Below are 15,089 nucleotides of genomic sequence, written 5' to 3'. Positions count from 1 at the left end.
AAGTCACATGGTGAAGTGTAGATCCAACATTAACTCAAGATTTTGAAAAGTTAGAGATTCTGTAGAAACTAATAAAGATAATTGACATTTATATGGTCTCTTTTGGAGAAGGTAGTTTGTAAGAAAACTAGGGTACAAAGAAGTTAAGTGATTTGCCTCAAGCTAGGATTTGTATTCAGATATCCTAACTGTTCAGTAAGCCATATGCCTTATATGCCTTACCCAATTCTACCCTGATAGTTAAAGTAGTGGCAAGAAAAAAGGATTCTGAGAGACCACAGAATATTCTCCTTAATGTTTTCTTTTCCTTAATTTGCCTCTCATATTCTTAAGTTGTTGTTCTGTAATTATAGTAGGTTTTTCTGTGAGTTATAGTCCCATATTAAATTATAAATTCTGTGAAGCAAAGACGTTAATTACTCCTGTAACTTACTGGGGCCTAGCACAGTACTTTAGCATGTAGCAGGTACTTAAATGATGTTTGAATGTATTATGAATTATAAACCTTCCATTGTGGGTAAAAGGACAGGAAAAAGAAACATTTTAAAAATATTCCCCTCAAAAATGTTAACACACTGATATTTATTTATTATGTTGGTTAAGCCTATATCAGGAGTGCATGTCTAAAGAACTTGGTGATGAGATCATCTGGAAACATATCACATCCTAACATTAAATTCTCCCAGAAGGAAAATGGAATTGGGAATTAGAATGTGTTTGTTGAACTTAAGGATTGCTAATTGACTTTGGTTACATTGGTTGTGGTTTGATTTTTATAGAAGGATGCTCTACAGTGGTCTAGAAATCCATCTGTGCCTGAGGGAGAAGAGCTGGAGGATACAGCAGATGTAGAAAGTTGTGGATCCAATGAAGCCAGCACTGTGAGTGGTGATAATGATGGTAAGTACTTTCAGCAAAATTATTATAAAGCTATGAAGAGCCTCTTTAGGGGCTGAACTTCTACTTTTTCTTCTCCAGTATCTCTTGATGAAACCTCTTCCAATGCCTCCTGTTCTACAGAGTCTCAAGGTAGAACTGTCTCTACTCCCAGGGAGATGTACAGAGCTGCTTCACAGGTACGAGTGACTGGAGAACAGGGAGATAATGCACTTTCAAATCAGGGTTCCTAATATATAGATTGAGAATTATGGAACTCTTTATAAAGTAAATAAAATGAAGTTCTGTCTACTGGTCTTTAAACATAAAAGTTAAACTTAAAAGGCATATTGGTGTAGTGGAAAGAGCACTGGACTTAGAAAATCTGAGTTCAGATTCTAATTTTGTCTTGTGCTTGTGTGGCCTGGGGCAAGTCACTTAATTTCTTCTAGTCTCTGTTTCCTTATCTTTCAAAAAGAGATACTGTTTAGACTACCTATGTCAGAGGTTGTTGGGAAGATCAAGGGAGAGGATATGTGAAAAGCACTTTGTACCAAGAAATTCTGTATAAATGTAAGTCATTATTATGAGAGTATGTAGAGAAATGTAACTGATAGACCAGAAGACCAGATCTGGATGAATAATTTTAGTGTCTGGTTCCAATAAATAATGATAATAATAATGTTCTGATTGAAAAATCCTTTAGAATCTGTAGTACAGAAAAAGGGGACAACACTTTGGGATATGTCATAGTAGTTTTTCACTCTCTTTTGGAATATAGACAAGCAAACCGAAGAAAAAGACTGGGGTGATGCTACCTCGAGTTGTCCTGACTCCTCTGAAAGTAAATGGAGCACACATGGAATCTGCCTCAGGTACGTGTACATTTCTTGTTGGACAAAGTCCTTCTAAACATCATCCATAATGTTGTAGGGAAACTGCTGTATTTGTAGTCATTATGACTTAGTGAGTATTGGACAAGTTACTTAACTGTTCTGGGTTTCAGTTTCCTCATCTATAAAATGAGAGATTGGTCTAGATGGCCTCCATTTGCCTCTAGTTTTAAATCTCTGATCCAGCAATCTGTGGTCTATTCCTGTCCTTACCAAGCTTTAGAATTGGGAGGAACCTTGTACCTATGCCATGTAAAAATCATTTGAAGGATCTGGCAGTCTTTAGGCTGAAGAAAAGACTTATTATTAACAGAGCATTGATTGCTGTCTTCAGATAACTCAAGGGCTATAGTTAGAGATTAAGTGTATTAGGGTTGTCCCAGAGGAGAGAACTAGGACCAATAGGTTAGAGAGAGGCAGATTTTTAGTCTCACTCTAAGGAAAAGCTTTTTAATGACTAGAAATGTTTCAGAGTCTAATGGGTTACTTCAGGAGGTGGTGAGTTCTTCTTCTCTGGTGGCATTGAAGGCAGAGGATGGATGTCTCCTTGATAGGATGTTGTAGAGAATTATCTACTTCAGGTAAGATTTAGAGTAGATGACCTGGGCCGCTTATAATAAGTTCTAAGATTATTTAAATAGTCAGTCATCACACAAAATTAGTCTGATTCTTAAGATTTTATTTAACTTCTGCAAATTAGGATATACTCATTTTTAGTATCTGCTCAGAAGCACAGGAGCACACTAGTGAGGTCATCACTTTCCTAAGAAGTATTCAACAAGGCTGCAGACAAGTCTATAGAACATTTTGGCTCCAGCTTGATACATTTTGACCAGTGATCTGATTTGCTCTTAGGATTTTCTGGACGACATGCTGATGGAGAGAGCAGCAGCACATCTAGCAGCAGCAGTAGCTCCCTGGCCCTGTGCAGCACTGCCATGCGGAATCGGGTGGAAATTACCCGTGACCCTCCTCAGATCTTGCGAGGTATCAGGAAACCAGCAACAGGTAAGTTGTTAGAGATTGATTGATTTGTCTAAAAATACAGTCATTTAATGTGTAATTTCTCTTTAAGAGCTTACAAGTCTTAATTGTATACACATATAAGCCACATGTTATTCACTGCATTGTTATAATGTGAGAGTTGGATAAACTTGGAGAGTTTATGTAGTACAACTTTCTCATTTTTTATAGAAGAAGAAATTGAGGCCCAGAGTTCAAACAGTGATTTCAAAACTGAGATTAGAATCTGGATCTTCCAATTCCTTGTCTAATGACCTTCCTGCTACATCATTCTGCCTTCTCTGATATTGTTGTTTTTTTCTTACCAATAACCACTTGCCATATTTTGTAAAGTTCTTATTCTTTGTTGAACTTGCTTTTTCTCAACCTAATCAACCATTCCTCTCAACCTAGTCAATAGAATAACATGGATGGAAGTGCTGTATAAATGGGAGGTAGTATTGGTGTTACTGGTTTTCAGTGGTTATGTTGAGTAGAAAGCTTTGTGATTTGTTGAGGTTTAATTTGCTTTCTTGCCATTAAACATGGTACATTTTTCGAACAAAGCTATTGAGTAGTAAGTTTGACTCTTTATTTTTAGGATAAAAACATCTCATTTTGAAATGGGAATCCAGTTGTCCCCTTGCCACATTCTCCCCATCACTCAAAACAAGTCCAGATACTAAAAAAAAAAGTGCTGCTTTGCTGGTGGATTGAGTCAGCATAGAACTAGTTGAACTTGGTGTTCAGTTCTGGCTCTTCCATTTGCTAGTTATGGTAAAATTACTTCCCTTTTGTTACCTTAGCTTTCTCATCTACAAAATGGGAATAATAATATTTGTACTATCCATCTTGTTTTGTTATAAAAGAGGCCTATATGTGTGTAGAGCTATGTAAGAGTTGTTGTTACTCTTAAACTCAGTTATTCAACAAGTATTTATTAAGCACTTGCTAGGTTTCAGATACTGAGCACAAAATTTAAAAATTCTTTGCTCTTAAGGAGCTTATATTCAATTGGATTCATTTAGAAGAAGCTGTCTCCACTTGAACTTTTCTTTACCACTGTGGCAGTACTAGGGTCATAGTAGTTGGATTAAGAGCTCTTCTCAACTAGGGATTTACCTGTATGTACCCCAACTGTTTTACTGTGAGCTGTGTGACCCACTCTTCCCCACACCTACCTCTGTAGCTTTCCATTTTTCCTGTAGAACTGTTGCTTAATGAGCTGGGTTGCCTTGCACTAGGCCACCCCTGTGTACCTTACTTCCCACATCTATAAACTTGCTGTGGTTCAGTTAAATTTTCTCTGAGGTCCCTTCTAGTTTTAATATTCTGTGTTTTGACCCATTCAGAGGTTGGTCTTTGTCTAGGTATAAATATGTCCATAGCATCTTGTCTAATTCCAGCCTTAAAACAAAACCTTTTATTTCTTCTAATACACATTGTGTTCTGAGGCTGTGTGGTATATTAGAAAGAGTATTAGATTTGGAGTCAGAACCTGGGTTTGAATTCCAGTTGTGCTTCTTGATCTCTCTAGGTCTGTTTCCTCATCTGTAAAATGAAGAAAGGTGAGATGTTCTAGGATTCTTTGCAGCTGTGATCCTTCTGCAAGGCTTATTCCTAGACTTCTCTTTCACTCCTCAAGTGTAGTCCAGGTAATCTAATGCCTGTCACCCAATGACTGACCACCGGCTTAGTTTCCCAGTGGAATGGGGTGCTTTTTTGGTGTTGTTGACCTCAACACAATCTAGAGCATACTCGTGGTTTTGTCTTTGGTCGTAGTGTAGAGCAAACTCAAGCGTCCTGCCTAGAAGCAGCCTGGAAAGATGGGTTTTAATTGGATCTAGTGAGGCAGAAGATCCATCTATAGGTAGATAAGTTCTCTGGGCAGCTTACCCAGCACTGACATAAGTTCTCTGTTTATTTGGAATATGGTTTTCCTTTGAGAAAATGAAACATACACTATACCTTGTTTTCTTTCTTGCTTCAAACATTGCAGGGCAAATGAAGCGCAACAGAGGGGAGGAGATAGATTTTGAGACTCCTGGTTCTATCCTTGTCAACACAAACCTCCGTGCCCTGATAAATTCTCGAACCTTCAATGCTCTTCCTTCACATTTCCAGCAACAACTCCTCTTCCTCCTGCCTGAGGTCGACAGACAGGTAGAGATGAGTGTCCCCTCCTTTGTTTCTCTGTATGAGGCTCTTTTCTTCTCTCTCATAAATATCTTTTTCTGTGTTGATCCTTTTAGGTTGGTACAGATGGCCTGATGCGACTCAGCAGCAGTGCTCTGAATAACGAGTTTTTCACCCATGCGGCTCAGAGTTGGAGGGAACGCTTGGCTGATGGTGGGTAGATACCACCATCTTGAGTAGCTTGAGATAGTTGTGTTTGCTATAGAATAATGCATAGTGTTATATTCTTTTAATTTAAAGCCCAGATACTAATTTTTCTCCGTTCCAATATTTTCTGGTGATCTTTACTCACAATGCAAATGGATTTGTGGGTGTTCATGTGTACAAAGAATATAAAATTATGCTTAGCAACTCTTGGTTTAAAGTTGTCTCTTGTTTTTTCTGGTGTGTCATTCTGTTTTGTGTACATCTCTCCTGTATCGTATCATCCTTATTCTTTCTGATTAGTTGAGTAATCACCTTATTCCAATCATTGTTAAACATCAGACTCAATTTATACAAAGTAGATGGTGGTGTATAGAAAATAACTCCTAGTTCTGACCCCTGCACCCTAGTGTAATCTGGTTTCTTAAACTATTAAACACTAATACTCTGTGATCATTAGATCCTTTTCATTTATTGTTGGGGGGAGGAGAAAAATTCTTGGTTTCATTTGACAAAATATGCTGTTTGCTGTTGAATGGCTACTATTTCTAGGGAGGAGTGAGTTTCTCTTGAAGTTGTTTGTGCTGAACCTCCTCTGTAGAGGGGCCTGTGGAAGGTCATGAACAGGACAGAGGGAATGAAGAACAGGAGCTTCTCCCCTTCCCCCCCTCCCCCCCACTTGCCTGAGGGCATAGCACAGGCTCAAGTCATCTGGGTACCAGGAGAGGAGCAGCCAAGTGATGATGATGATGATGATGATGATGATGATGATGATGATAATGATAGCAATAGTCCACTCATTAGGAGAGTTTTGTTCCTCTACAGGTGAATTCACTCATGAGATGCAAGTCAGAATACGACAGGAAATGGAGAAAGAAAAGAAGGTAGAACAGTGGAAAGAAAAATTCTTTGAAGATTACTATGGACAAAAGTAAGCCCTTAGAGTTATTAATTTTGTCTCAAAGGAAGGCAAATTGGATCTTAAAGTGGCATGCATATACAAATGCATACACGTACATATCCATACAAGTAATATGAAGCACTTGAGTGGGTTAGGCTAATTCACATTATAAATTCAACCTTAAGAAAGCTTACAGTACATGGGAACTGCCTAGGTTTGGGAACCATATATTACGCAGTGGCCATGTGGTTTTTCTGTAATAGACACTATGCAGATTCCCCTTTTTCATTTTGACAGCTTTTGCTACCTTGGCACTTGAGATTTGCTTTTTGATTCTTCTGAGTTAGTAAAGATTTTTCATAATGTGACCCATTTCAAGGTAGTTTGACCCCTCTATGCTCAGGAAAGTTATAAAATGGAAAAATTCTTTTTGGCCTACAGCTTCCTTTACTTGATTTTCATTTGCAGGTTGGGTTTGCCCAGAGAAGAGTCACTGCAGCAGAAATCTAGCCAAGAAGAAGCTGAGCTCAAAGGTGGCCTGTGTGTTCCAGGGGAAGTGATGCGACCACAACGTAGTCCTGCTACCCGTCAGCGGGATGGCCACTTCAAGAAACGCTCTAGGCCAGATCTTCGATGCAGAGCCAGGAGAAGTCTGTATAAGAAACACGAACCTGAACAAACAGAAACCACTAAGGAGACAACACCTGTGGTGCCAGATTCCTCCCTTTATAAAGAGGAAAAGGTGGAAACAGACTCGACAGAAGGAAGCAGTTCGTGTCTGCCTGGTGTGTCCTCCATGGAATTAAAACCAGATACTCCAGAGACACCAGTTGTGACCATGACTGCCAGGATCCAAAGTAGTCCAGAGGTCTTGGCCTTAGCCTCCACTTCTCTTAGCAGAATTCCCAGCTTGCCTCAGGAGAATACTGACCAGGAGGCAAAGGACCAGAAACGGAAGTCCTTTGAGCAGGCATCTGCTTCCTCCTTTCCCGAAAAGAAGCCCCGGCTTGAAGATCGTCAGTCCTTTCGTAACACAATTGAAAGTGTTCACCCCGAAAAGCCGCAGCCTACTAAAGAGGAGCCCAAAGTCCCGCCCATCCGGGTAAGGAGCTGTTTAGTAGCTATTTAACCGGAGTGCTCCCAATCAGATTGAATTTGATGGACATGAGATTTGTAGGGTCTCATTTGCAGGAAATTAAAGGCTTGGGTGCTACATATTAGTTAGAATGTAGTTTTGGGCTGAGAGTTTTTTTAGGTTGAATATTCATTTTCTGCATTATAGTGAAATCTTTGTTTCTGCATTTTCTTGTCATTGCTCCTGTCATCCATGTAATAAATAGTCCTTACTTCCATCTTTACATTTTGGAGCCCTTACTATTTCTAGTTAAGGGGAATAAGATTCATTCCTTCATCAATTCAGACCATTCTATCCCAATTATCTCTATAGAGTGCAGAATTCCTTATGTCTTACTGGCATTTCAGCATTTTTAATGTTAGATTTGTGTTGTGACTCATATGATCCCACTAGAAATTAAATTTAGAAGTATGTCATGCCAGTCCAGGAGGAGGAAGTGCTGAAAAGAACCCTTTCTCAAAAGGGGTTGTGGGCAGTTGCCACAGTTGCCACAACCTATTAGTATTTCTCTTTAAAAAAAAGTTTTGAGTTAACTTACCATCTAAGACTAGGAATTGTACATAAGATGGGGGATAAAGGTGGATCTGACATATCATAAGGAATCAAAAATATTTTCTGGTTCTTTCTTTTCAGATTCAACTTTCACGTATCAAACCGCCCTGGGTGGTTAAAGGTCAGCCCGCTTACCAGATATGCCCCCGAATTGTCCCCAACACAGAGCACTCCAGCCGGGGCAGAACTGGTGCCAGAACACTCGCAGACATTAAGGCCCGCGCTCTGCAAGCCCGAGCTCAAAGAGAAGCTGCCACAGCCTCCATCGGAGGTGGGGGTGGGCCAGGGGGAGGTGGTGGAGGGAATACCGACGAAGGAGGTGGTGGAGGTGAGGCTAGTGACCATCCCGAGCACAGAGGAGCCAAGAGGACTCACGGAAGGTGTGCGCCAAATTTACAACGAACACAACTATTGCCGCTTGGTCATGTCATAGATGGGGAACAAGCTCTGTTAGAAGCAGAGACTCCTGAAGGAGACTGGCTGCTAGCTGGGAAAGATGACTTGTCCTCTCCTCCCATTGGAGAGGAAGGCTGTGTATTTCACAGAGTTACTGACATCCTCACAAGTGAGTCAGAAGAGGCTTTATTGCCTCTCACTGTTGTTTCTCATGACCAGCCAAATGATGCTATGGTCCAGCCATCATCTGACGACGTCGTGCATGATAGATTGAGTGAGAAGTCTGATTTACCTACTGATGTAAGGACTGAACATGAGTCTTGTTCCCCTTCTCAGAAAGAGAAGAGTGAAGAACAAGGACAGATGGTTCTCTCAGAGAATGATTCTGTTCAGTCTCAGGTAGAAGTTGTCTTAGAAAAAGTAGCTGACCAAGCCCTAAGTTTGGACTCTAATTCCACTGTGAAGGACACTGTACATTCATTGGTACCCAGTCTAATCCCTGAATTGTTATTGGATGAAAGGCAACAAGATAGACCATTGAATGAAGTAGGACTTAGTGACTCAAATCCACCCACTGGGGACAGCAGTGCCAGCCATGAGAACTTGAAAGATGAAGTTCTCATTGCTGATGGTGCAGCTCCTTGGTTATCTGGTCCATCAGATGTCCCGACAGTGCGACAGCAAGAGCTGAATTCTAGGGAAAGCACCTCATCTGCTGAACCTCATAGTGGAAGTGACCCAGAGATAAAGATTTCTACTGAAACATTGGATTTACTTGGTTGCCACCCTGCTACCCAAGATAGCATTAATCCTGATAACCTTCCTCAGCTTTGGGAACTCTCCACACAAGAAGATATGGCTGGTGTCTGTAAACAGATTGAAGAAGTTCAAAGACTTAAAATTAATGGAGACTGTGAAGCACTGAGTACCCACAGTGAGTCAACAGATACAGCCTCTGACTTGGAAGCTGAGCTGACTGAAGACAGTGTAGAGACAGATCCAGACCCAGCCATCCAGCCCAGCACTGAGGAAGCTGTAGGACAAGGATCTTCAGTTGGGAGAATGGCTGGGAAATGTGATTGGAATCAGTCCGACTCTTTAAAAGCTAATGGAGAGCCATGTAAGGCAGACTTGCCTTCAGTAACTGCAGGGGACAAGGGACTTGAGCTTCAAAGCTGGGTGTCTCATGTATCTGGCCCACTGAAACCCACTGAATCTTTACCACAAGTCAGTTCTGAAAAACATTTAGGGTCTCCATGCCTTGCCCGTCCTGTGTCATCGGTTGAGGCCAACAATCCACTGGTGATGCAGTTGCTTCAGGGCAAGTTGACCTTGGAGAATGTTCTGCCAGCAGCCCATGGTGCCACCAAACTGGAAGCTATGCAGCCATTATCTGAAAACATGGAGCAGAGTGGCAATGGTTCCTTTGGAGAATCAGCTCTTGATCCTGAGACACATAGAAATGTTGCTGGAAGAAATAACTCTAGCTCTAGTTCCCCAAGGGCTTTAAGGGATGCGCTTCCACAGGAGTGTCATAATCCTGGGGCAGTGCTTCCCAAACCCAAGGGTATCCAGGCTCTTCCTGGCACTCCCCCAAAGAGTTCCAAGGTTGTCCCAAATTCAAGCTCCCCACAGCCATCGGCAAACCTGGTAGGATCTTCTGGGAAACTGGAGGAAGTGGAATCCAAAGAGAAATTCTCTTCCTGCAGTTATGAAGAGCAAAAAGAGTTGACTGTATCCCCCAGCCTGTCCCAACACAATAATGTAGATTCAACCCTGGGGAGAAGTCCAGGAAAGCAAACTGCCTCGAGAATACCTCGGTTCTTGTCTCCAAATGTGATCTCCATTGGTCCCAATCAAATCTGTGGGGCCCCAGTGGATAAAAACTATGTTGGTGGACAAGGGAAAAAACTTTTTGGCTCTGGATTCCTTGGGAGCACAGCTGTTGCCCAGCATCATTCCAGGTCAGTGGAGCCGTTGCCTCCCAACATCCCCACTGTGGAGCCAGTTTTTCCTAGTAGGAAGCCAGGACTAAGCAAAAGCACAGTATCTGGAGGAGGAGTCCAGACATCTAGAGCAGAATGGTCCCCAAAGCAGCCCCCCAGCTCTTTCAGCAGCATCAAGAATGAGAACATGCTGGCCTGTGGGGGTGGCCCACCCAAGAGTAATGCAGAGAACAGGAAAGCCATTGGCCACAAACCTTTTGAACTGATGGAGCATTTTCAAGGGATGCCACTCGTCATGGATTTGCCATTCTTTAAGCTCCCCAGAGAACCTGGGAAAGGGCTCAATCAGCCATTAGAGCCTTCTTCCATCCCCTCCCAGCTCAATATCAAGCAAGCATTTTATGGGAAGCTTTCTAAGCTACATTTGAATTCCACCAGTTTTAATTATTCATCTAGCACATCGGCCTTTCCCAGAAGCCTTGCTGGGAGTGTCATGCAGCTTAGCCACAAAGCAAACTTTGCTGCAAACCACAGTGCATCGCTCTCTGTGCAAATGTTCACTGATAGCAGCAACATGGAAGAGATCTCCCTGAAATGCTCCTGTAGCCTAAAAGCTATGATTATGTGTAAAGGATGTGGGGCATTTTGCCATGATGACTGTATAGGACCCTCAAAGCTTTGTGTATTGTGCCTTGTGGTGAGATAATAAATTATGGCCATGGAAAAAGTTGTATATTTAGTGTGTGTATTTTGATAATGATCTGAAATCTGTACACAGGAAAATATTATTTGTTATAATAGAGACAATATTACACTGAGCGGGAACCACTCCTGCCTTCCTCCCAAATCTGCAATGCTCAAGCCTTGTGTTCACTGAGCTTCTCGGGTCTGCAGAGGATCTCATCTTACTGGAGGGCTTTTTCTAGCTCTTCGCCATTATGGAGACTTTGTTGCACCTCCCAAGTCTAACCCCTGACTCTGAGAGGCAGCCTACCTCCAGTGGGCCCTGGTTAGAAGCCACTTGACCTTCAACAGCTAGAAGGCTGAGTTCTCCATGAGGGGCTGAGTTAGGTTAGGACCTGCTTTGCTTAAACAGAACAATTTCAGTCTTCCACTCAATTCTTCTTGCCACCTGTTTTTCTGCTACTTTGCAGCAAGTCAGCATTTTCCTCCCTTACTGACTGCCCTCCTGCCCCTCCCCCACTCTCCTAAGTGAAGGGAGAAACTATGAGCTCCTCAGAGCTGAGTGACATTGCAGTAACTCTCAGCCCTGCCGAGCAGGGCTATTGACCCACGTTTAGGTGATTACTTAGATGGAGCCATTTTGACCCTGGGGGATTTCAACATGAGTGGTTCATGCCTTCCACTCCCGAGAAGCAAATTTGGAAGTTTTCCTGCCTTGCCATCTCTCACTGGATTGAAGGAATCCTAGACCTGCCTGAATTATGGGCCCAGAATTGTTAGGGAAGGGGGCCAACTTTCTTGTTGAAAGGCCACTGCTCCTGTCCCAAGACCCTGTAACTCAGGAGTTCAGTAGTATGGCAAGCCACTTCCCACCTCAGAGAGCTTCTCCAGGCCATTTCGGACTTGCTGTGAGTGGGCAGCTGTGAGAGCGCACCTGTGTATGTGAAAGTCATTTTACATTTCAAAGCAGTGTGTGTTTCTTATTTTTATATTTTTAACTCTTTATTCTTGGATGTATAAAGTGAAATATTTGGCTCTTGTAAGTATACTCTATGCATCTCTAATGTTTTATCATGTATTTATATGTTGTACACAGTACTGGCCAATTCTGTAAATGGATGTATTGTACATAGAACATAAAGGTCTGTTCCCTTATTTTCAGTCTTCAGCAGTATTGCATTCAAATGGTGTTAGTTACTAATTTACATCTGTAGTCAGAGCCACTGTATTCTGGTCTACCCGACGTGAGGGTGGGCTCAAGGAGGCGTATGTTGCCAGATCCTCCCGGCTCTCTCTCACATAGGTAACTGTGGGCAGACTGACTGCAGGTGCAATTTCAAGGTCAGCCTGCCCACATCTTGCCGAACAAGTACATTTTGCTCCTTTACGCCTTCTTTTTAAAGGTATAAATTCTGCAGTCGTGGCTTTTTGCTGCCACACATGACAAATCTCCAGGAACATTTACAAGGAGGTGCCCTTTGTCATAGACAGTATTAATTGCTGTGGTCCTCCCTCATACGTTCCTGGGCAGCACAAAGAGTGTCCTCACAGGTTTGAATTCAACGTGGTGAACTCTAGGGGGTCCAGTAAGCCTAATTATCTTTAAGATTGTGGCTGTGTGGGTTAGTCTGGCCTGACTCTGGAGGGTGGAATTGGAAAGATGAAAGGGTGTAATGTTGCTTTTCCTCCCCAGCCAATTTTTAGTGAATAGGCTCACCTGTTTGTCTTCATACTTTACCCTTCCTCACCTCCCTTTTGTTCCCCCCACCCCAGTTCTTGTATCCTTTCTTGTTACATACATGACTATGCTGTTTAATTTCAGTTTCCCCACGTGAGCGCTTCAGTAAGAAGTATCAGATCTGTATGACAAAAGCGCATTTCATTGAGTTGAGTCAGGGTCATTTACCTGTCTCTCCCTCTCCCTTCCCCCTTCCCTTCAGTCCATTGTGGTGACTTATTGTGATAGGAAGTATGAGAGAGAGCAAAGTGGTGATTTGAAATGCAGTTGGCAAGTCCAAGCTGACAATTTCAAAAGCCTGTTTACCAAAGATAGGGAGCAGAGAGCCAAGTGGTTTTGAGCCTCTTCTTCCTTCTTCGCTGTGTCCTTTGGGGCCACTATAGTGTACAGTTTGAAACTGGTCTGGCCTGCAGAGCTGTCCAGAGAAAGCACTGCTCTTGTATGTCCCTTGTGGTATTGGAAAAAATAAACTTTCTGTAAAATCTGCATTTGTGGTTTCAGTTCTCTTCCTAAGTAGTCTGTTATTTGGAGTGTACCCATCTCACTGATTTGGGGGTAGTAGGAGCAAGAATACTTTGTTTCCTTCTGGACATTTTCCATGAAAAACATCTTGTGATGTTGATCCAAGTGTAGTGACCCTCTGCTTCACAGAACTCATGAAGACTAGTGAAATTGATTTGGGTGTGTGTGTGCACGTGTACATGTATGTACTTGTGTATGTGTGCGTGTACGTGTGTGCGCGCATACGTGTGTGTGCGCGCATGTACGTGTGTGTGGGGGTACTTCAATTCCCAATGCACTCCTGTGTTTCTACATAGTGATGAAGGGGGTGGTTAGTAGGCCCATTACATTTGGGGAACTGTTGATGCGTTTCAAATGATTCATGTGCACTAATTAAAATATATTGAATAGAATAATAGTGGAGGAGCTGAACCTTAAGATTTTTGGGTGGTTTGACTGAAAATGAGCTAACCCAGACATTGTCTACATGCTTGGAAATGAGCCACCTTTTAACACTTCCTTGCAAGTAAATTTTTTGTTAGTCCTAGCCTGTGCTAATGTTATCACAGAATCAAACAACATGCTTCTATTAAATGCCCACTATGTGCCACGCACTATGCTGGGTGCCTAGGATACAAGACAACTGAAACAAACCTGACATCTAAGGAACTTAATATTTCAAGTTAAACGATAGAATACTGTTAGATTCTTTCTCTGGAGTCAGGACTACTTGGCAGTCTAGACATCCAGTCCCTGAGAGGTGACTGTGTTTAGAGTCATCCCAGATTCTTCTGACTCCAGCTTTAGTTTTGTTGAGCAGAATTGTAAGAGTTAGCAGTGGTAGCGTAGGAGAATGTTTTGTTCAAAGTATGGAAGGAACATGATCTTAATTGGATTAAGTGTTCTACCATTAACTCCTTTTTAATTTAACTTGCCTTGTTGAAATAAGCTCTATAAAAAAATCACATAGGTAAGTAGTATATGTGAACCAAAACATGATGAGGAAACTAAAATATGAGCTTTTCATTGACTCTTGTAGGCTAGCATGTAAATGACAGGTTGATGGTGTAATGGTGTAATGTAACAAGCACTTGTACATGGAGTCAGACCACGCAGGATTGAATCTCTGGATGCTAACTATTTGAATGACCACTGGTAGGTCATCTGTTATATTTGAGTTGGGGGTGGGGGACGCTTTGTTAAAACTTAAAGTACTACAGAAGTGTTGAGTTGTTACTATAAAAGGAGTTAGTTGGGTTTTTCCAGTAGCAGTAAATCTCATTACTACTGGAAAATTTTCTCCAGAATGAAACTAATTTAGTGTAGGTCTTTTCTTCAACTGCCCTAAGAGCTGGAGGTGGAATCTATTCTTGGAGGAGAAAGGAAAAGGAATACCTCTTCTTAGTACCCTCCCCCCCCCCAAAAAAAGCACTTTGGGTTAAAAAAAAAGGCCATAAATTGCCCGTATTTGAAGCAGATGCTATCCCTAGGAGCAGATGTAATAGGCCAAATAGTCCTATCTCCATTACAGAAAAAAGCGAAGCAAAAAGAAGGAAAGTAACTCAACAGTGGTCATGTAATTAATGGCAGACAGAGCTAGGATTAGAACTCAGGTCTGCCAACTCTCAACCCAGAGCTCTTCATGCTAGATGAATGATTTTTACTTTAAAACTATATAGAAACTGGTGGAGCATGGTGGGGTTGTGTTCTTTACAAAAGCATCATGCTTCACAGGACTCATTTAAACCTCAATCTCTCCTTACACTTCTGAATCAGAACTTATTTGATTCCCCAAAATTCAGTTCATATTTGAAGTCCACCTATACTTTAACTGAATGATTAAAACTCCGTGGAGGTGTCTTCTAGGTCTGGATCTGTGAATTCATATATCTCTCCCCCCAGTTAATTAAAAAATATATATATTTTAAAGTTTTCTGGAAATCATTTGAAAAAAAAAAACATAGAAGGTAACCAATGCTAGTGACTTCTGATTGAGAACAGAACATGCCATGGGGGCAGCCTCTCTGAATTAAGTGGTTTTCAAATTGGAGCAGCACAGGCTCCCTTTAAGGTGATCTGGGCTTATGCTTCCTTGGGACAGTTCCCTCATGAGATGAGTATTTCC

The 15,089-nt window shown here is 41.8% G+C and overlaps 1 protein-coding gene across 5 annotated transcripts in view; it reads left to right on the top strand.

The window, feature by feature from the left end:
* Positions 1-12,949, top strand: part of ASXL1 (ASXL transcriptional regulator 1) — a 71,517-nt gene extending 58,568 nt beyond the window's left edge. For 3 of the 5 annotated variants that reach the window (XM_072631599.1, XM_072631598.1, XM_072631595.1), the window contains exons 4-12: positions 780-900; positions 979-1,076; positions 1,658-1,751; positions 2,625-2,777; positions 4,771-4,934; positions 5,024-5,120; positions 5,937-6,042; positions 6,481-7,114; positions 7,781-12,949. In XM_072631599.1, coding sequence (XP_072487700.1) covers positions 780-900; positions 979-1,076; positions 1,658-1,751; positions 2,625-2,777; positions 4,771-4,934; positions 5,024-5,120; positions 5,937-6,042; positions 6,481-7,114; positions 7,781-10,747 — 4,434 coding nt within the window. In that variant the 3' untranslated portion in view covers positions 10,748-12,949. The remainder of the gene's footprint in view (positions 1-779; positions 901-978; positions 1,077-1,657; positions 1,752-2,624; positions 2,778-4,770; positions 4,935-5,023; positions 5,121-5,936; positions 6,043-6,480; positions 7,115-7,780) is intronic. The other 2 variants (XM_072631597.1, XM_072631596.1) reach the window with 1 other exon arrangement.
* The last annotated feature ends 2,140 nt before the right edge of the window (positions 12,950-15,089 follow it).

The sequence above is a fragment of the Notamacropus eugenii genome, chromosome 1 (genome assembly GCF_028372415.1).
Source record: "Notamacropus eugenii isolate mMacEug1 chromosome 1, mMacEug1.pri_v2, whole genome shotgun sequence".
Lineage (NCBI taxonomy): Eukaryota > Metazoa > Chordata > Mammalia > Diprotodontia > Macropodidae > Notamacropus > Notamacropus eugenii.
This window is presented reverse-complemented; position numbering and strand designations above follow the sequence as displayed.